Here is a 21648-nt window from a genome sequence, read left to right as displayed (position 1 = left end):
ACGCACCATTCAGGTTTCCTGTTAAGTGTTGTACGAGATCATAGAAGAGAAAGCGTTTTGAGAACTGTAAAGCGCACCCACCTGAAAGTTTTTATGTTCATTTCCCTTTGTCTTGCCTCTATGAGAACAAAATCTGCATATGCTCTAGGTTCTGTTGCCCTGGCCCCCTTGGGCCTTGGTTTGTCTACCGGTACAGGGAGGGGTTGTGACTTAGAGCCTCTGAACACCCTGAATCCTGGCTCCTGGTCTTGGCCAGCGCAGTTGCAGAGAGGGGACAAGGTCAGGCTTGGAGGGTTCCAGCTCCTGAGCAAGGCCACCTGGGCAGCTCTGCCCTCCCCCCGTCATTCCTCTCCCCTGAGTCAGGCCTGCCTGGCTGTGGGCGCGCCACCGCCCCCGCCCCTTGTTCTGGAATGGGGCAGGTTGAGGCCTCACCCCATGGAGGATGTTGCCAAGACAGTGCATACGCATGCGCACAAATGTGTAAATGGCCTTGGAAGCAGGGGCTCCCTCCCCCATTCTTCCCTGTCCCCAGGCTCAGGAAAGCCCCAGAGTGGTGTGCTCATGCACCTACTGTCATGTACACACAGCCACCTGGCAGGGACCTGCATGAGTCTCTGCAGTCCAGATTGTACATGAGGAGGACAGAGACTAGGGTGGCCTGAGTATGCTTTGTGGATGTGGTCCTAGGAGTGCCCATTGGGAGGTGCGGGTGGTGGTGGTGGTGGCCGCAGTGGGACATTCTGGAGGTGTGTGCCCCCCTGTCTCCACTGGTGGACTGGATCTGAGCTCACAGAACTTGTATGTGTGCTTCCTGGTGTGCCCTGCATGTTGTGGGGCGTGGCTGGGACCAAGGTGTCCTCAGATCCTGGCAGGCTCCTCCCTCAGGCAGGTGGAAGAACAGGGGAGACTCAGCCTGCACCTGTGGACAGTGCTGGAGCAGAAGGTCTTGGAACACAGACTCTTAAGTGTGCCCTTGGGAAAAATCCTTCACTCTCCGGGCCTCTGTTTCTTTGTGAGGTACCTGCCCTCCACCTGAGACTCGGGTTGCCTGAGCCCCTCCCGCAGGTGTGTAGACCTGTGTCTGCCTGTGGCTCAGAGAGGCCTCAGGCTCTGGCCAAACTGTGAGTGGGTGGAGGGAGGGATGTTGCTGGGGCAACCAGGCATTATCAAGAGTGAGAGCCTTGGATCAGGCTGGGGAATTTGCAGCTGTGACCCTGACTCTCAGCTGTGGGCCTGGGACCTTGAAGAGCTGATGTGCCCCCATCCCTGACTTAGTAGGAGCTTAGCCCTTGTTTCCCTGGTTAGGGGGAAGCTGAGGATGACTGCGTCCTGCATGGTTAAAGGCTCCAGTTTTGGAGCCAGCCAGAGCTTGGGAAATCACTTAGTTCTCTGAGCCTCATGAGTCCATAATCAGTTACCTGGAGAGTATTTTCCAGTACCTGCTGCGAAGGGCTGCCGTAAGGTCCATGAGGGCAGACTGTTTGCCATCCACCACACCTGGCATGGTGCCTGGCATGAATTAATCACTCTGCAGGTGTTGGTCTACTCTTTTCTGTTTGAGTGGGACTAATAAGAGGGATGGATGGGTCTGGCCTAAGAGAGAGGGAAGTGGGGATGATGTGGTCAAGAAACCTCGAATTTGTGGTGATAATAGGGTCCCTCCTGCAGAGGGAAGATCAGGTTTGTAGCTGACACAGTGGACAGAGCATGGCTTTTGGATTCAAGTCCTGAGTGCAAAAGCTATCCTACCATTTACCAGCTTTATATAATGCTTGCCCTCTCTGGCCTCTGTTTCCTCATCTATAAAACGGGAATTAAAGTGCCTACACTTCTTAGGATTGTTTATAGATTTCAATGATTTGTGGATATATACTCTTCAGCTCCATGGAAGTTTGTTTTCCCGAGAGTGAGGGCTCAGCCTTCTACTTGCGTGGTCTCTGAGAGGTGGGGCAGCAAACGGGGCAGGGGCTGCAGAGGGCTTGCCGCATGGGAGACACTGAATTCTTAGATCCCTAGGGACTTGGAGAGAAAGGTGCTATGAGAGAGGGATGTCCTCAGGCAAGTTTGGGGGACAGCAGTTTATAGTTCACAGACTTTCTCTGCCACAGTCTCAGCTACACTTTTTGGAGTTGCCAGGGGGATCTCTTTTAACACTGTTGCTACCCAGCTTAACCTTCAGTATTACTGACCAACCTGCTGGGGCTCTGAATAAAATCCAGGCTCTGCCAAGGCCTATGGGCCCTACCGGACCTTGCTCCTGCCCTCCTCTCATTTCCTGCCATTCTCTCCCTTGCTCACCATATTCCAGCCACATTGGCCTCTGTTCTGGGAAACCCACCACTGCCCCAAGGCCTTTACCCTTGCTGATGCCCCTGTGTAGAAGGCCCTGAGCCCAGCACTTTCTCTGGCCGGCTCCTTTTCATTCTTCAGGTCTCAGGTCCAGTGGCCTTTCCTTGGAGAGCCTTTCCTTCATGCCCCCTAAAGATACCCCCTTCCTGTCACAGCTTCTCAGTCTTCACTATCTAAAATTATATTGGTAGTTTACCACATTCGTGTATTCATCAAATACTTGTTGAACTCACAGTACGTACCCAGGCACTGATTTAGGCTCTAGGGATATACAGGTGAACAAGATTAAGTTCTCTTCCTTTAACTGTAGCCCCCGGCGCTAGCTTAATACATATTTGCTGATCGAATGAATCAATAGGATAATGTTTTAAAGTGGAGTTATTGGCCTTGTTTCTGTATGAGGTCATGGCTTGTGTGTGATGGAGCTGGATTTGAACCTGGACCTGACTTTCCTCCAAGTGCTGCTGCCCTTACTGCCCTCACCTAGGAGCAGTTTCGTGGCTAATTCTGTTCTCCCTGCCTGGTGATCCAGCAGAGTCACTGAGTCACAGAGTGAGGCCGATGGGTAGAATCCTGGGTTGGAGGAGCAGAAGGCGTGTGTTGAAGGCCTGCCTCTGCAGTGTGACCTTGGAGAGTTCACACTGCTTCTCTGGGCCGCTGATGTCACATTACCAAAGTGGGAAGAAAGTCCTTTGGAAAGTGTGGGGCTGAACATACACATGAGGGGTTGTTACCACCTGCCACTGTGATTCCGCTCTGGGCATCTCCCTGGCTTCCTAGTACTGTGTCCTGGGCTGGCCCCCACCCCTCCAAGGGCCTCTGCCAGTGGCCTTGCCATCCCCACAGGCAGTCCTGGCCTTCTGCCTGGCTGCTCCATGAGCTGACTTTCTTCCCTAGGGGATTACCCTCACCAGCCAGGAGGGCCTGGGGTGGGCACCATGCCAAGTCTAGTCTAGTGGCTCTTCTACCTACCATCTGGCAGCTGGGAGCCCTGTGTTAGCTCTGGCTCCGGGCTGTTTAGAAAGGGACTCGGGGACAGGGTTAGTGGTCTGCCCCTGGAATTGAGTATCTCCAGTCCTCCTAGTCATACTGCCCACTAAAGCCGAGCACCCCCAGACTCCAGGCCTCAGTTTCCCTGCCAGAGTCTGAGTGTTTCTGCCCCTGCACTCCACTTGAGGGGCGGGGTCGGTAGAGGGGCGGGACCAGTGGAGAAGGTGGGAGGAGGACCTGGAGAACAGCCCCTCCCCTCCTCTGCCTGGAGCCTTCGCTCTGCTACTGGGCGGGGCGGGCGGACCAGCATCCCTTAGCGCTGGGTTGTGGTGAAGGCACCTCGCCTGGTGTTTTGGAGAGGTCTGGATAGGGACGGTCCGAGTGGCGCCCACAGTCATGGTGGTGTTCCTGGGCCGCCACCTCCCGGCGCTCCTCGGGCTCTTTAAGAAAAAGGGTGAGTGGGTGTGGCTGGGGGGGGGAGTGGAGAGGAGGGATCCCCGATACTTCCATTTGCCAGACCCTTATGTAGAATGGGGGATCAAAGCCGGGGAAGGGCAATAGGAAGGGGTGGGGGCCAGTAATGAGGCCAGGCTTCTCTGTCGGCTACCGTGCCTTTGTCCAGCCGCTTTGCATCTGCCTTTGTCTCGGCCCTGGTTGTGTTTGCGAGGTGTCTCTGACCTTGACGACTGCAGCCCTCGGTTGAGACTGCCTCCCTCCAGGGGTACCCACACTTTTCTGATTACATCCCAATACCTCAGCTCCGAGAGGCAGGGCATCCCCTCCAGGTCTGTGTGTGGAAGGGATGTAAGGCGTGGAAAAGAGGGGGAAGTAGTGCCTCAGAAGTTGGGGGCATGCTCAGCGAAATCATGTTTAGAGGCCCGGGGATAGAGAAGTTTGGGAAGGAGAGACCTGTGCTGACTCCCTTCTCCCAGGAACTGACTGGGCTTTCAGGCGTGGATTGAGATGGGGCCAGAGTTTATTGGACTTTTGGGGGGTGGGGCAGAGGGATTGTGATCTAGGAATCCCCTCTGGAAACCTGGAGTTTAGTCCTGGTTTAGTCTGACTCTCATTTGCTGGGTGGCCTTAGGGAAGATCTTGCTTCTTTGAACCAGTTTCCTGATTTATAAAATCAGGATTGGTGAGAAGGTCACTGAGAGACCTCCTAGCTCTGACCTTGTGGGATCCCTGCAATTCCCTGCGCAAGAGCTGGCTGTTGAAGAATGGGCTGAGGAGGGAGGAAAGCGCAGGTGTCTGAACGAAAGACCCTGATTCTCGGGTGTGGCCCTTTAAAGGGCTTGTTTTGTTCTGCTCCTCTACAAGGTGCCGCCAAGGTCACATGACCCTCCCAGTGCTTTTGCTTGGGTTGTGGGTTCCATTTAAAGGGGGGCTGGAGCTGCAAAGTGCTGACACAGCCCCTCATTCCCAGGATTAGATGACCAACTTCCCCTTGGGCGGGGCCTGTAACAGGATCCTTTGTAATGGATCTCTGGCTCCTGGGGGTAGGCGGGGAGGAGGGGGAGTCCGGGAGCTGGGGAATACTTGGGGCTGTTGCCCCAAGAGAGGCTGGAACTTCCTTGTCTGGGGGTGAAGAGGCCTGGGTCTCTCTTTTCCCCCTCCCCTGCCTTCCACTAAGGGGCAGCCTCATGGGTGAGTAGGGGACCCAAGAGGCCATATGGTTTGTCCCTCTCCCCCAGGACTTCCTGGGATTCTGGTTATGACCCCTGCTAGCCTCCACCCCTTCCTAGTGTCCCATGGTCTCTTCTGCCTGGACCTGGACCAAGATATGTATGAAAAGGGTGGGTTTTTTTTTCCTGTAAAGAGGAGCTCAGAGTCTGTCTGGAGATAAGAGAAATGTACAGTATTTGCTATGGGCTGTATGTCTTGCATGGGGCCCTGAGTGGTGTATGGATACACAGTTGTGTGTATGTTTGGGTGCTGTTTGTGTATGTACAGAATGGGGACTGTGGGTGTTGTGTGTATACGTGAGGGCTGGGTGTGCTCTGTGGAGGTCCCTCTGTGCCGTGTGGGCACACAGATGTGTTTATACTTGGGTGCTTTGTATACATACTGAAGTCTGTGGGTGTGTATGTAGACCGACGCCTGTGGGTGTTGCATGCATCTATGGTGGGCCTGTGTGCCCTGGGTGTCGTGCCCTGTATGGGGCCCTTTGTGTGGTGTGGGTACTCAGATCTGTGTACGCTTGGGTATAGTTTGTGTATGTGGCTCTGTGTGTATTGAGTGTGTACCCCAGGACTGTGGGTTTCTGTGTCCAGATTGGCGGAAGTGGGCATTGCATGTATGTGCAGGGGCCGTGTGTAGTCTGGGACTGACTGTGAGCGCCCTTTTTGTGGTGCCTGTGCATCCCCAGGGCCCAGATGCCTCTGGGCTTCATTTCTCTTCCCCTTCCGTCCCACTAGGCTCTGCCAAGGCTGAGAGTGACAAACGTCTGAGTGTTGGTTCTGGCCAGGGACCAGGGTCTGTAGTGGATGAGCACCAGGACAATGTCTTCTTCCCCAGTGGGCGACCGCCTCACCTGGAAGAGCTGCACACGCAGGCCCAGGAGGGGCTGCGTTCCCTACAGCACCAAGGTAACCTTCCCCTCCCCTCTAGTGCTACTTTTAGCTCCCAAGGTGAGAGGCCTAGCCCAACACACTTTTCTGGTATCTTCCAGAAAAACAGAAACTGAACAAGGGTGGCTGGGACCATGGAGACACCCAGAGCCTCCAGGTGAGCCCTGCCCCCAGCTCAGCCTGACTCTATTCTTCTCTCCCTGCTTGACCTCTGGCAGGTATGTCTCTGAACCTTTCTGAATCTTAGTCTCCTTCTTGTATCATGAAGGGCTGGACTAGATGACCGTTCAAGGCTAGTTCAGCCGCTGTCTGCTCAGTGCTAGGCGATGCTGAGGGCAATCTGAGTACAAAGTTCCAAGGAGGAGCCCTGAAGAGGCAATAATAAGCCCCACCCAGGCCTCGGAGGTGGTCCTGGCTCTGTGGGCAGGGTCTGATCCCCTTCTTTCACCAACAGTCCTCCCGGACGGGGCCGGATGAAGATAGCATCTCCTTCTGCAGCCAGACCACATCCTACACGGCTGAGAGCTCCACGGCAGAGGACGCTCTCTCCATCCGCTCGGAGATGATCCAGCGCAAAGGTGTCTGCTCACCAGCCAGAATTCTTGGACAGGGGAGAGGGGTGGTGGGCATCATCTGGGTCCCAGCACCTGCAGCTTCCCCCTTTCCTCTTCATCTAGTATTTCTCAAGGCTCTGTGAAATCAGTGAATTCAGGAAACACAGTACCCTTTGTCCTCTTGGAGAGTCACGATGCATATTAACTGCAAAGCAGGACAGTTAAAAGTCGGGAAACCTGGGTTTGAGCCTGGCATTGCTCCTTACCAGCTGTATGACCTTGGCCCAACTCTTAACCTCTCTGAGCTTCTGTTTGATGTTCTATAAAAATGAGGACAAGAGGACTTACATCATTGGAATGAATGCCAAGTGTTTAGCATGCTAACACATAATAAATGTTCACTAAATGGCAATTATCATTATTGACCTAGTAAAACCTTCCAGAAGTCTTATAGAAAAGAAATGTCTAGCTTTGTTTAACCCAGCTTTTCCCCTACCTGCTTGACTATGGAAATCGGTTTTCACAGAGCTCTTATTAATAGTCTACAAAAGCACTGCTCTGCAGAATGTTCTGAGACCTGCTCTAATTGTTTCTGTCCCTTGGACTGGCCCCCAGGTTCCACCTTCCGACCCCATGACTCATTTCCTAAATCATCTGGAAAGTCAGGGCGGCGTCGGCGGGAACGGCGAAGCACGGTGCTGGGACTGCCGCAGCATGTGCAGAAGGAACTCGGTGAGCCCTGGGTTAGGCGGGCAGCGGTGGTGGGTGGGGAGCCCTGCTGGATCTCTCTGCTGACTCCCAGGTCATCCCTGCCCACTCTAGGCTTGCGGAATGAGCGGGAGGCACCCGGTACTCCTCGGCCTCCTGGTCCACGGGATGCTGTACGAATCCCCACGGTGGATGGCCACCCGGCGGGCCTGGCCTCAGGAACAGGAGTCCGGGTGTCCCTGCAGGCGCTGGAGGCAGAGGCGGAGGCTGGGGCCAAGGCAGAGGCCATGCTGCAGCGCCATATCGACCGGGTCTACAGGGATGACACCCTCATTGGCCGGTCCACAGGAGCCCAGCCCCCAGTAATGACCCGGCCCATGTCCCTAGCAGTGCCCGGACTGACAGGAGGGGCAGGGCCTCCAGAGCCCTTGAGCCCAGCCATGTCCATCTCGCCCCAGGCCACCTACTTGTCGAAACTGATCCCACATGCTGTGCTGCCACCCACAGTGGACGTGGTGGCCCTGGGCCGCTGTAGCCTGCGCACACTGAGCCGCTGCAGCCTGCTCTCGGCCAGTCCGGCCTCTGTCCGCTCACTGGGCCGCTTCTCCTTGGCCTCCAGCCCGCAGCCCCGCAGCCGCCACCCTTCCTCTTCCAGTGACACCTGGAGCCACTCTCAGTCCTCGGAGACCATCGTGTCTGACGGCTCCACCCTCTCCTCTAAGGGTGGCTCTGAGGGCAAGCCAGAGGGCTCTGTGGCCAGCAATAGTGTGGCGCCCCCTCCACAGGGGGGCAGTGGGAGGGGCTCGCCCAGTGGGGGCAGCACTGCTGAGGCCTCGGACACTGTCAGTATTCGGAGCAGTGGGCAGTTGTCCGCTCGGAGTGTGTCCCTACGTAAGATGAAGCGGCCCCCACCACCTCCCCGCCGGACCTACTCGCTCCGTCAGCGGGGCTCAGCAGCCCCTGATGGGTCCTTGGGGTTGCCTCCCAAGCCAGAGCGGAAGCAGCAGCCACAGCTGCCTCGGCCACCCACCACTGGTGGGTCAGAAGGGACAGGGGCAGCACCCTGTCCATCCAACTCAGCAGGCAGCTGGGTGCCTGGCTTGTCTCCAGGTGGTTCCCGGCGCCCCCCACGCTCCCCAGAACGGACTCTCTCACCCTCCAGTGGGTATTCAAGCCAAAGTGGTACCCCTACCCTCCCTCCCAAGGGTCTAGCAGGGGCCCCTGCTTCCCCAGGCAAGGTCCAACCCCCTAAACCAGAGCGGGTCACTTCCCTCCGGTCTCCTGGGGCCTCTGTCTCCTCCTCCCTCACATCTTTATGTTCCTCCTCCTCCTCTGACCCAGCCCCCTCAGACCGTTCTGGTTCACAGATGTCGACTACCCTGAGTGACAGGTTTGCCATACCTCCTCACCCCAAGGTGCTCGCCCCCTTCTCCCCACCTCCCTCCAAGTCCAAGAGTCCTAAGCAAGCTGCCCGTGCTCTGGCTACCCCTGCTGTGGTCCCTGGGCCCATCTCTACCACTGATGCCAGTCCTGAGCCCCCTCCAACCCCCCAGACATACCTGACCCCACCACAGGAGTCTCCCATTGTCTCCAAAGACCAGTCACCTCCACCATCCCCACCCCCGTCTTATCATCCACCCCCACCACCCACTAAGAAGCCAGAGGTGGTTGAAGAGGCCCCATCTGCCCCAGAGACTGCTGAGGAGCCCCTCCAAGATCCTAGCTGGCCCCCACCCCCACCTCCTGCACCTGAGGAGCACGACCTGTCCATGGCTGACTTCCCCCCACCAGAGGAAGCCTTTTTCTCTCTGGCTGGCTCTGAACCTGTAGGCCCTTCAGATCTCCCGGCCCCCGTTAGACCCCTGGCTGCTTCGCCCTCCTCAGCTCCTGTCTCCTCCCAGAGCCAGCTCCATGGTACCGCAGACCCTCCAACTCCGCCAGCCCTACCTTCTGGCTCTGTCACAGGGCTTCTGGCCAAGCTCCCTCAGAAGGAACCAGTGGGCTGCAGCAAGGGTAATGGGGTTCCCAGGGAGGATGCCAGTGCACCCCTGGTCACACCCTCACTCCTGCAGATGGTTCGGCTGCGCTCTGTGGGTGCTCCCACAGTGGCTCCAACCCCAGCGGCGGGGCCATCGGCTCCTCAGAAGCCACTACGAAGGGCCCTGTCAGGGCGGGCCAGCCCAGCACCTGCCCCTTCCTCTGGTCTTCATGCTGCCGTCCGACTCAAGGCCTCCAGTCTGGCTGCCAGCAAGGGCCCTGTGGGTGCCCAGCCCAATGGGCCGCCTGAGGCAGAGCCACGGTCTCCCCAGTCCCCTGCCTCTACGGCCAGCTTCATCTTCTCCAAGGGCACGAAGAAGCTGCAGCTGGAGCGGCCCGTGTCCCCTGAGAACCAGGCTGACCTCCAGCGAAATCTGGTGGCTGAACTTCGGAGCATCTCAGAGCAGAGGCCACCCCAGGCTCCAAAGAAGCCACCTAAAGCTCCCCCACCTGTGGCTCGCAAGCCCTCTGTGGGTGCCCCCTCACCCACCTCCCCCAGCTTTTCTCGGGCTGAGCCCGTTACTACTGCTCCTCCCACCAACGGGCTCCCTTATGCAGAGGACAGGACTAAGGGGGAGCCAGCGGAGAATGGAGGTGTCATGCAGCTCGTGGGCCCAGAGGAGCAAAAGCTGGGTCTACCTGGTTCAGGTACAGTGGGCAGTGGTGGGGTGTGGGTCCCATTGCTGGTGATGTAGTAGGTATCTAAGTCTCACCATTTAGGATTTGTCCTTGGATCTTTAAGACTTTTGGCCTCAGGATGCCTGGGCAAGGTGAACTGTCACCCTTGAACTACAGTGAAGAGGCATGGCATGGGGCTTTGGCGTTGGAATTACCGAGTTTGAATTCCAACTTTGCCATTATATCTATCTGTCCTAGCCTCAAGTTTCTGTCAATTGTGGGGCAGTGATGCCTACATTAGTGTCAGAGATAATGTTTGTGGCATGCTGCTGACGTGGTCAGTAAATTGGGGTGAGGTAAGGATGTTCTTTGGGCTCAGTGGCCAGGCCCAATCCTTGCTGAGTGTGCTTTCTTTTTTCCTACAGACCCACAGAAAGAGCTGGTCTGACCACTGGGCCCCTCACTGGCACTGCTGACCCATCCCAGGAATACAATCTCAGGGACCTGAGCAGCTCCAAGGATGAGAGGATATGGCAGACACTTAATAGAGAGGATGCCTGCAGCCTTAACCTCCACAGCCTTTGATATTTATGCAAGCCTGGTGTTGATCCTGTCCTCCAAGTCATCCAGCTCATGCCTTTTCCTGAAGAGTCACCTCGGGTGGCTGCCGCTTCAGTTTTGGCCTTAGGAGGTAGCTAGTGGGAGTGGGTGGTTGCGCCCCCTGCTGGCCCCGAGGCCAGAGTTATGAGTGGAACATCTCACTTGAATTTGTTTCCTTCATGTCCAAATCATGTAAATACTGTAGTCCAGAATCAAAGCACTTTTGAAAAGGGGCTGCATGTCCATCCTCCGGGGCCCATGAAGCCACATTCCAGGGGCCTGTTTACATGGCAGCAGCATTAATCCCCAGTGGCCAGCCCATTGCTGGGACCATCCCTTCCCTCCCATCCAATCTGCTCTTCGTTCTTGGAGGTGTGCAAGTCATTGCATTCCCACTGGCTTCTCCAGGCTGGAGGTAGGAGTGAGGCTGTGGAATTCCAAAGCACAAAAGGTGCAGTAGGCGTTAACCTTCCTGTACCTCAACTTAACCACCAACCACCCTCCTGCCTTCCAGTTCTGCCAGGTGCTCCATGCAGGGGAGAAATAGGAGACTGCCAGGGCCCAAATGGGAGGAGGGAGAAAGAACCAGAGAGGAGGAGGTCATAGGCTCTCTGTCCTCAGAAAGCAGAACAATGTAGGGAGTCATCTGGGGGGAGGGGGGGCACTTGGCAATGCCAAGCAGCTCACCTGATCAGCGTCAGGTGGGTAGGCATAGCACTTAAGAGGCAGCACGGGCTGTGGCAAAGCTGTGTCCCTTTCAGCTGAGCAGGAAGTACTGAGGAGGTGGGTAGAGGGGAGGGTCTGGCAGGGGGAGAGCTTACTTGGGCAGTGGGCCCAGATCCGGCCCTACAGATTCCATTCTCTGACCTTTCTCTTTCCTCGTCTCCATGCATGTCCTTTCTGCAGCTACCCTTCAGCCCAGGTGGTTGCACTGGGGGGAGCTGATGCTGAGTTGACAAGGATGTGGAAGCCAAAGGTTCATTCTATTCCAAACTTCCTAGTCAATGGGGGGGGTGTCACTCAGTGCTCCTAGGGAGCAGGCTGGGTGGTTGCCTCATAAACATCAGCCTCTGCTACTGATCTCCAGGAATTTTAACGACCTTTCTGTTTTCAAGCTGTGCCACCTATCTAGGTAAGCTGGCTTCCCTTCCCCATTGGCCTCTGTGGCTCCACAGTGACTCAGGTGTGAGTCTGGCAAGGAACCTTGCATTTAGCTGTTTTCCTTCCACCAAGGAGATTGACCCCCTCCCAGACAGAGAGCTGGGAACACGGGATGTGGTACGAGAAGTCCAGGTTCCTCAGGTCCTCGCTCGCTACTGTCTTCTCCCTATAGCTGTAAACATTCTCTTGCCCTTTGGGTAATGGAGAGCTGCTGCTGGGTACATGTTGCATCTGCCCAGTGAGTTGGGGAAAGATGATGGTCAGTAAGCACTGCTCTGCTCAGAGTTGCTGGTCCAAACCCCTGGGAACCAGGACGGGGCCAAAGCCTCCACGGAACCAGATCCTGGCAGCAGCCTTGGAGTTGCTGGAGGTGGGAGGGAGCCCAAATTCTGTGTCTCTTACCCTCCTTTTCCCTCAGAATCTTCTGAGCTTATTTCCCCACTGGGTGGGACAGTACGAAGGAGAATGGAGGATCTACATGAGGAAACTCTTTGTCCTCTGGGGTAAATGAGCTTGATAGTGCAAATGGAGAGACCAAAAGCCTCTGATTTTTAATTTCCATAAAAATGTTAGAGAGACGTATATATATTTCTTTAAATTTTTGAGTCTTTGATATATTACTGTACAAAAAAATCCATTCCCTCTGCCCTGAAGCCTGAGTGAGACATGACAAAGCTCTGTATGTTTCATTCAAAGGTGTTAATTAAATGATTAAAACTTGGCTGTGGCTGCTGCTTCTTAACGCGCAAGACAGGGCAGTCATCTGGCCCACATTTAGAAGGGAAAATGTTCTGTTTGCTGAGGGCACTGGGCCCCAAAGTGGCCCTCTCCTGCTTTGTACTGCCAAATGCAAAGTCAGGTGTCCGTCCAACATCACCTATGCCTCCTTCCCCCACCCCACCCATTACAGTGTCAAAAGTCCAAGATACAAGCAGCCCAGGCTGGGTGAGGGGCCCAGCAACTACTACATACTCATGTTTCTGTCTCCTAAGATGGTCCAGTTCACAGCCAGGCCCCGTCCAGACACCTTTTTTTAGACATTTTATTTGAATTCATGACAGTGACGGTTAGTGATACTGATTGAGATGGCTTATGGAGAAGTACCACACCCTCTATGAAGAAAGAACCGGGCCATACCATCCACCCTACTGATGTTAACATGGCCAGGGACTGTCCCAGCCTAGCAGGATCAAGGGAAACTCCAGGAGCCTTGGGCCGGGCCTGCCCCCAGTGCCAAGCCTCAGGGTTGACAGGCATTGGCGAGAACTGCCAACCACTTGGTAGACCACTAGGCTCTCTGTTTTCCCTTCCCTTTCCTTTTTCAAATCCCACAATTTCCTGTTAGGGAGAAGCTGTAATTAGCCCCGTTCCGGCACCAGATCCCAGGCAGAGGCACAGCTGCTGGGACAACTCGAGGAAAACCTGGGAACCAATATTTTTCCAATTAGGTTTGTGGCATAAACTTTTTCTGTGAATTATACTGAAACCAGATTTCTCAAGTCAGCTGCCATGGGAAGAAGGTAGAGCTAGCCTCACAGCTGCTGCCCCGCCCTGTCACTACCTGGGGGGTCAGCCTCTCACTGTGGCCAGACTGGGACGATCCTGGATCCTGCATTCCTGGATCCTGCATTCGGGGGAGGTTGAGCTGCCTCTTACCGAGTTCTGCACCTAATAAAGTCCCAAACTTCCTGCTTCAGTGTCCTGGGAGATGGGCAAACAGGTGATAGACGGAGCAAACTGAGGAGGCAGCAGATGACTCAGGATGATGGGAGAAGGGAGGAGGATGCCGGGTCAGCTAGCTAATGTTCCCCCCTTTCAGCGATTTACAGGAGATGTACCCCAGCTTGGTCATGAAGTTGATTTCCTTCCACTGTGCGATGCATTCCTCAGAAATTTTAAAGTCAGACTGGACAAGAAACAAAAAAAGTGATTATAGTGATGGGACTGCAAGAAAACAAAGACTCTCTTATATATACTACTAGTAGCGTAAACTGACTCAACTTCTCTAAGAGCAGTTTGTCAAAGCCTCCATGTTCACATCTTTTGACGGGTAAGCCTGAATCATTGCTGAAGGCAAAAACGACAAAACTGAAGCTGGCCTATTTCAGGCACATCATGAGAAGGCAGGGTTCCTTGGAAAAGACAATAATGCTGGGAAAAATAGAAGGCAGCAGGAACAGAGGAAGCCTAAACAGGAGATGGATTGACTCCATAAAGAAGCCATAGGCGTGAGCCTACAGGAACTGAGCAGGGCTGTGAGCACAGGACACAGGACATCACTCATTCATAGGGTCGCCAGGAGCTGGGGCCAACTCAGCGGCACAAAGTTCATTTTAGGAATTTAAGAAAATAATCATGAATATGCGCAAAGAACTATGTGCCAGGACACCCATCGTATCATTCTAATAGAACAACTTCAGTGTCTAATAGGTTAAATAATTTGGTTAAATTATGGTAATTATGACAAAATACTATACAATAAGATTCCTCCTCAATATTTAAGAAGATGTGGAAGTTTTTCAGGCATGAAGTTAAAAATAAATAAACATGGTATGACTCAAACTATAAATATTTCTATGTATAGAAAAAGTCCAGAAGGAAATAATCACTAATGACATTTTTCAGTATCTCTAGGTGGTAGGACTATGGGTATTTTGTGTTTTTTTTTTCATTTCCCCCTATATTTTACATTTCTACATTGAAAATTTATAGCCAGAAAAAAATAAGTTAATTCGTAAAACCATCCTGGAAAGGAGGGAGGGGACAAAGCCATTTGGCACATACAGGAGAATGTGGAGAGGTAGAAATCGCTTGAAATGCCCTCCAGAAACACTGTCTGATTGAGGAAAACAAGTTATTAGCTAGAAAAAGTTGCACAGGTAGTGTTAGTTCCATGAAGAGAGTGATTTTTTGCTGCTTTATTCACTGCTGTAGCCCAAGAACCTAGAACACTGCCTGATATATTTAATTAGGGACCCAATATTTGTTGAATGAATGAATGAATTCAAGGCTGACAGGGGCAGGCTGTATGTGAGTCAGTACCCCAGAGGGAGAAGAGAGAATGAGTACTCTAAGATCAAGATGGGTGGGAAGGACCCTGGGAGGGTTTTGTTCCTGGCTCCATCACTTCTGGTGACCCTGTGTGGCCTTGGCAGATATTCTGCCAGGTACAATGGGGATAATCTCCTATCACAGACTGAAGATCAAATGAGGAACTGTCTGAAGTCCCTTACACAGTGCCTAAGGTAGCCTGTCAGTGCTCAGTACCTTGCGAGGGCATCTCATTCAGAAAGGTGTGGAATGAAGAAGAGAGGGGCTTAGATCCAGAAGGCCCAGCTGGGAAAAGGGCAGGTTTGGATTCAATAACAGAGCAGCCTGGGGACACAGTCCAGGCAGCCCAGGTAAGAGAGGAACTGCAGCAGTTTACCTGCAACTTCTCAAAGACTTTCTTCTTGGGCTTGAGCTCCTCGTCTGGTTGGCCCTTCTCGTAGCCCTTCACAAACACTCGCTCACCAGGAGCAGAGTCTACAGGAGGGTCCAGAGGCTCCACCTTACGGCTGACCCCTTCCCTGGGAAGATACACAGGACCAAGAAAGAGTGAGGCTACGGACTGCTTTCAGCTGCCTCAAAGGCCAAAGCATTAGGGCCTTCACATGGGTGCCTTCCTGGGATTTAGGCCACCCTCACCGCCAGAGCCCCAGGAGTCCCTCATTGCTGTACTACATGTCTGGACATCATCAGGGTTGGGTTAACCAGGGCTAAACTGAAATCCTATGTCAGGAGAGATTCTGAAGTCTGGGCTCTTAAGGGAGGGAAGTACGACACAACAGAAAGCAAGGCCTTAACAGCCAATCAGAAGTGGGCTTGAATCCTGGCTCCACCTCTTATCAGTAGGGAGAGGTGGGCATGTACACATTGCTTTGAACCTTCAATTTCTGTTTTGATAGTTAACTGTAGGTAAAGCGCTTCATTCACAGTACTTGTTTAATAAATAATTCCTTCACGTACTATCTTTTGGCCAGTGTCCTCAGGGCTTCCACCTGGCATGTGGAGGGGCATCATATGGGCCAATTCCCCACTCTGCTGGCCTCCCCAGTCCTACACCCCCACCCCAAGTCCTCACTCACATAGAAGCACACAGAAGCATGCCTTGAGACTCGACTCCTCTCATCTTCTGGGGTTTCAGGTTGCACAGCACCACCACCAGCCTATCCTGCAGTTCCTCCTTGGGCACAAACTGCACCAGGCCGCTCACCACAGTCCGTGGCTCAGTTTCCCCCACGTCAATCTTCTCCACGTACAGGCTGTCTGCGTCTGGGTGCTGCCAGCAAGAGATGTCAGTCCCGGAAAGTCATAATGGAATAGATATGGGGCCTGGTGAACCTTCTGATCTAGAAAGGGGCAACTACACGCTACAGATGTCCCTGAGGGACCCTCTAGAGCTAACTCTCTTCCCAGGTTCCAGGGAGCAGACAGGAGAATGGGCCTTGGAGGTGCATTCTACTCTCAGTCTCAAGAGGCAGGGTTTGAATGAAATGAGCCTAGTTACTTGTGTAAAGAGGTGGAAGGAATCTCTAAGAGAGAGGAAACAGCCTGGACTATCTGGGGGGCTACCATTATGGCTGCATGCTGCACCAGCTCAGTCCTAGGTGGACTGGAAGATGGCAGAAGGAAAACTGCTGGTATCACCATATGAAAGCAGCAGCAGCTATCTCAAAGTAGTTTTGGTGGTTGGGTCTATATAATGAAAAGCCAATCAATGCTAAGAGAAAAAAAGCCCATAACAATGGTCCCAGGCCACTGGTTGCATAACCTTCTGTCTCTGGAAATAAGGAAGTCCTTTTCCCTTTACCTTTCTCTCTCTCTCTCGCTCTCTCTCTCTCTCTCTCTCTCTCTCTCTGTGTGTGTATGTTTGGGGTGGAGGAAGGTTGTTTGGAGACCAAGTGGCTGATCCAAGATAAGGCCTGCAGCTAGTCCAGACAAGCTGGTAGAGAACAGGTGAGTCCATCAGACTGGATTTAACGGATAAACAAGTTCCCTCTGACTAACATCCGCCCCGCACCCCCATGCTGAGTTCCTGGCTGTGTTTGGTTGCCTAAGGTCCAGTGGCAGCAAAGGGAAAAGCCTGACGCCTGGAATTAGACACCTGGGTTCTGACTTGCAATATGACCTCAAGGATGTTGCTTCCCATCCCAGGCCAGGTTTCCTCCAGATGGAAACAGACAAACATGACTCCTATTTGCCTCTCTGGGATGTGATGAAAAACGAGTACCTTGTCCACACTAATGATTTTCCCCACACGGATATCCAGCCGGGATGGGATGACCTCCTCTGGTTCTGAATTCTTGGCAGGGCCTTTGACAGCTGGCTCTGGGAATGAGAAGAACCCCCAACGGGTCAGAATGCTCCTCCTTCCTCATGACAAGTCAACTGCTGATCCCACCACATGAGGACACTAGCAGGATTTCATGCAGAATCCCCAGAATCTAATCATCGATTATACCTTCCTTCATTTATCTATCTATCTATCTATCTATCTATCTATCTATCTATCTATCTGACAAATCCTTCCTTCTTCCTTATTTAACTTTACTGGAAAGATTTATAAAATTATAATTACTCATGTAGGACTTCATTATGGAAGTAGTAAATGGAGGACCTGAACACAAAACACCATTAAGTTTTATAGAACATGGGACTCCTGGCTTTTATTTCACAACGATCCAGACTTTTCTTGATCAAGTTAAAATTTACTTTACCATGAATGCTACTTCTGAGTTGTATCTTCTTTAAAACAGGGTCAGCAACCTTTGAGAAGTGACATGCTAGATTTTCATCTACTCTCTCCCTCAGTTATTAGGCTGGTGGGGGAGGGGAGGTAGTAGGTCTGCCACCTTTAGGTGTTTCCATTCATGCATTCCGTATATATTTATTGAGTCTTTTCTGGGAGGGGTGAATGGCCAACTAAGAGCCAATCAGAAGCACATGGAACAGAACTGGGTGAATCTAGTTCTGAGCTTCCCTGAGAAGCTGAACGGATCAAAAGCACATGTCTCATCCCAGCATCTCCCAGCAGCGTTGGTAAAACAGGATGCAATCACTTCACACTATCCACCAAACTAAAATCAAAATGACTCAAGTTCCATTTTGGGAGTCAATGGGGCATGAAATTCATGCACTTCGGACCTCCTGGCTTCTTGGGCCCTCAGTTTAGGACAGGCCTTTTTCTGAAGCCCACTGACAGGCTATCTATCCCAATGATGTCGTCCCCCCCTCCCTGAGCCTTCTCCTCCCCCTCCAGCCTTACTCTGCTTCGAGGGATCTGGGTAGGCAGCACTGGACAGTTTCTTCAGTGCAGGAGTATTAAACTTTTCCCGGATGGGATCCAACAACTTGTTCAGGGCGACTTCAACAGAATTCTTTAGGTCTCCAGGGTGTACAACCTGCAAAAGCGTACGAAGCCTGGTGAAATAAGGCATTCAAGCAGGGCACCGGACACCTGAGTCTACTAATGATGTGAGTACAGGATGCAGGGTGTTTTCCCAGCAGAGTCAGAACTACCTTGTGTAGTTGGAAGGGCAGAGAATGGGGAATGGGTTCAGAAAGCTTACCTAACTTGTCCAGGATACAGGTCTTTTGACTGAATTTGATACTAAATTGAGGGATTTCAGAGGCTAAATGCTTTTATTAATCAAACTCTTCTAGTCCCTCCATTTATGCTTAGAGTAGTGGCATAAAGCAGGTGGCGTTTACAGGCAGAGAAATATTCACACAGGAAACCATAGGGCTAAAGCCAGAGGGAAAATGGAGTGAACAAGAAGAACAAGGATTCTGGAGTTAGGCAGACCGGGGTCAGAGTCCCAGAGAGCTAGCTGTGTGACCCCCAACCAGGCACCTAACCCTTCTAAGTTTTGGATTCTTCACTTAAAAAATGAAGATAATACCTTTATCTCAGAATGAGGATTAAATCACCTAATGGGTGAAGATGGTGAATAGTATTAGTACATGGGAGGAGTTTGGTAATTAAATTTCAATTAACTGAAATATAATTCACTCTTAGATCTCAAATCTGGCCTGAAAGGATCTTCTAGATATTCTGGGGGGATATCCCCCTGTAATACAACAATGCCTACATTTTTGTTTCTGATGCTATTCCTTCATTTCCTTGGGAATGTTTAACAATACAAAAGCTTTAGATTCTCATTGTCCAATATGGTAGCCACCAGCCTCATGTGGACATTTAAATTAAATTAAGATTCAGTTACTCAGTTGGACTGGTCACACTGTAAGGCTCAACAGCCACATGTGGCCAGTGGCGGCTGTGTTAGACACTACAGGTAGGATCCGTGCACCATCACATGCTTAACGCTGCTCCGGGCTCTTTATTCAAAAGCATTTCTTCTCTTCCTTCTCATTATTCCCACAATGGGCTGTTCACAGGGTTGAGGAGGGGAGTGTAGGTTCTGTGGCCTGCCTCAGACAGCAGATAGAAGGGGCTCCAAGCAACCACTGTGAAATATCCAAAAATGGGCCTTCAGGACCCTCAGACCTCAGAGGTCGCTCTTTTCTTCCATTTCATGCCCAAACCCTCCTACAACATTGCCTCCAGTGCCCCTCTGGCCTCTGCCTGAACACCTCAGTGACGGGGGACACAAGGTCAAGTGAGGCAGCACTGTCCATTGCCACATAACTGAGGTCATTAGAAAGCTCTTCCTGAAGCTGAACCTAAGCGTGCCTCCCTGTGGTCCCCACCTCCAGTCCTGGTTGAGCCCTCTGGTGCCACAAAAAGAAACCTAACCCCTCTCGCATGAAAGTCCTATGTATTTTGAGGCTGTATTTGAGGATGATTGAACCCATATTTGCTTCTCGGCCAAACATGCCCAGTTCTTTCAACTGTGTTTTTGTGACATGGTTTTGAGTCTGTTCCCAGTCATGGCATCCTTTGTCTCCCTACCAAACACACCCCAGATTGTCAAATAATCCTCATAAAATTAAAGTCCAGGGCCAGCCGAGTGGCGCGAAAGTTAAAAACTGGCTTGGGATGCCAGAGGGCCCCGGTTCGGATCCCACATGTGAGGGCCAGTGACACTGCCCTCTAAAAAAAAAAATTGAAGTCCAGGGCTGAATGCACAACCCCAAATATAGTCAGAACAATGAAGAACGAATGGAGTATTCTGGTGACTTAGGGCAATACTTCATTAATATTTCTGACAGCCCTCTCATTGCCGACTCAACTCAAATTCAGAGTCAATCAAAACTCCCCATGTCATTCCAAATATATGCTATTATTACATCTTCCCTTTACGATCTGGCCCTGTCTACCTCTCTCACAGTACCCCCACACCTCACCTTTTTAGACTCTAGTCAGACCAAGCCACTTGTAGGTCCTTGTGTACTATGCTGTTTCATCTTACCATGTCTTTGCACAATTTATTCTCTCACAGATTTTCCCATGAACTCCTAATCCTCAAGTGAAACAGTGTTTTGATGTTGTCCCCTCTACAAAGCTTTCCCAGCCAGCCAGTTAATCACTTCCTCCTATTTTATTTCTAGACCATGTATATATCTTCATTGTGCAGTAAGACAGGAAATGATCATTGTTTACATGTCTGCCTCGCCTACTGGACTGAGCTTCATGAGGATTTAATTCCCTTTATAATGCCAGCCCCTAGCATGGTGCCTAATACATGGCCACCTAGTAAGTCTTTTGTTAAACTGTTTGTTGAAATGAAGAGTACCCTCTCTTCTATCCTTTTACAGTTATGTGTCTTTTTTGAATCTGGATTTTGCACGTGTCCTTGAAATACTTCATTTTGATTTGGATTTGGTCCTTTATTCCAGATTAAGCACTTTGGAGAGAGATTAGGACACCAAACATTAGCTTTGTGCCATCTGCCCATCTAATCTATGAGCCATCTGAATCCTCATCTAAGCCATTAACAAAATATATAGCCTTGGAGAGCCCTGTGGCACATAACCAGAAACCTGGGTAGGACAAGACGGAGAGGTTTGTCAGAATGAGTTCAGTGGGGATTACTCCTCCTCTGGTATTACCTCATCTGCAAAGTCCTTTTCCAGGTCCAAGTAAGCTGTGTAGGTTTTGTTTCCACCCCATTTTTCATCTCGAAGGATCACAAACTCTGTAAGAAAAAGGATCCACATCAACAAACTCACTGCGAATGACACTAGCCCAAATGTATGGGTATTTGTTGTTTCTGCCATATATTTAGAACTTTATTATATGGCATTTTATTTTATTTTTTTAAAATTGGATGAATGGCCAGGTTGTATACCCAGCTAGCATCCAAGCTCAAGGGGAAGCACTGTGTCTTCCATTTCTTTTTATTCCTCTAGTTCAGCATACCTGCCCCCACCCTCATTTCTACCATCCCTGCCTGCCCTGACACCCCACTTAGAACCTAACCTGGTAACAACACATGGACAACTGAATGATTTAGCAAAGCTAATCATACATTAATATATGAGAATTCACAACAGACAACCAGAGAAGCCTGTCCCTGGAGGAAGCTGCTGTGACAAATTACAAGTATGGTCACTACTAGTTTTGCTATTTCATTTCAGCCTGGCCTCTGAGAAGAAAACAGGGAGTGTCTTACCGGACTTGAGGGGAAACAGGACATGCTTGATGAAGGCTAGAACCCCATTGTTTTCCACATTCCCTGGCTCACAGAAGGCCTTCTTCAGTTTTTTCTTCACATCCTCCTTCCGATCAAGGAGGTCAATTTTGGACTCCTAGAAGACACGGAGGGGAAGGGGACCTCTTGTGGTTGAAAATGAAAATATACTCAACTAATCTGTATACAGTTGACTGAACACAGGTTTGGATTGTGCGAGTCCACTGATATGCAGACTTTTTTTTCAATAAATATGTATAGTATTGTAATTGATTTTCTCTTCCTGATTTTTTTTTTTTAAAGATTTTTATTGGGGAATTGGGGGGATGGGAACAGTGTTGGGGAATTGGGGAAAGGGGAACAGACAAGTTGCTGTCGTTTTGTTCTTCAATCTAGTTGTGGAGGTTGTTGCTTCACTGGGCCAAG

The 21648-nt window shown here is 51.5% G+C and overlaps 2 protein-coding genes across 5 annotated transcripts in view; one reads left to right on the top strand and one right to left on the bottom strand.

Moving 5' to 3' along the window:
• Positions 1-924: 924 nt before the first annotated feature.
• NHSL3 (NHS like 3) lies at positions 925-12308 on the top strand. Of its 3 annotated transcripts, none has more exons than XM_019659191.1 (7): positions 925-1065; positions 5757-5927; positions 6011-6066; positions 6364-6487; positions 7079-7195; positions 7286-9856; positions 10252-12308. In XM_019659191.1, the coding sequence occupies exons 4-7, from the start codon at positions 6472-6474 to the stop codon at positions 10272-10274; spliced, it is 2727 nt and encodes a 908-aa protein (XP_019514736.1). In that variant the 5' UTR covers positions 925-1065; positions 5757-5927; positions 6011-6066; positions 6364-6471; the 3' UTR covers positions 10275-12308. The 3 variants fall into 3 exon arrangements, with proteins under 3 accessions (XP_019514736.1, XP_019514719.1, XP_019514727.1); XM_019659174.1 differs by lacking the exon at positions 925-1065 and adding an exon at positions 3605-3793; XM_019659182.1 differs by lacking the exon at positions 925-1065 and adding an exon at positions 4961-4986.
• Positions 12268-21648, bottom strand: part of YARS1 (tyrosyl-tRNA synthetase 1) — a 34359-nt gene continuing 24978 nt past the window's right edge. Inside the window, exons 7-13 of one of the 2 annotated variants that reach the window (XM_019659212.1) lie at positions 21205-21340; positions 20642-20727; positions 17895-18030; positions 16860-16957; positions 15715-15908; positions 15015-15156; positions 12268-13493 (exon numbers count right to left, since the gene is read on the bottom strand). In XM_019659212.1, the coding sequence (XP_019514757.1) occupies positions 13383-13493; positions 15015-15156; positions 15715-15908; positions 16860-16957; positions 17895-18030; positions 20642-20727; positions 21205-21340 (903 nt within the window). In that variant the 3' untranslated portion in view covers positions 12268-13382. The remainder of the gene's footprint in view (positions 13494-15014; positions 15157-15714; positions 15909-16859; positions 16958-17894; positions 18031-20641; positions 20728-21204; positions 21341-21648) is intronic. The other variant, XM_019659203.1, reaches the window with a different exon arrangement.

Source organism: Hipposideros armiger, unplaced genomic scaffold (assembly GCF_001890085.2).
Source record: "Hipposideros armiger isolate ML-2016 unplaced genomic scaffold, ASM189008v1 scaffold_10, whole genome shotgun sequence".
Taxonomy (NCBI): Eukaryota; Metazoa; Chordata; class Mammalia; order Chiroptera; family Hipposideridae; genus Hipposideros; species Hipposideros armiger.
Note: the sequence above shows the minus strand (reverse complement) of the source record. Positions and strands in the feature narration are given on the sequence as shown.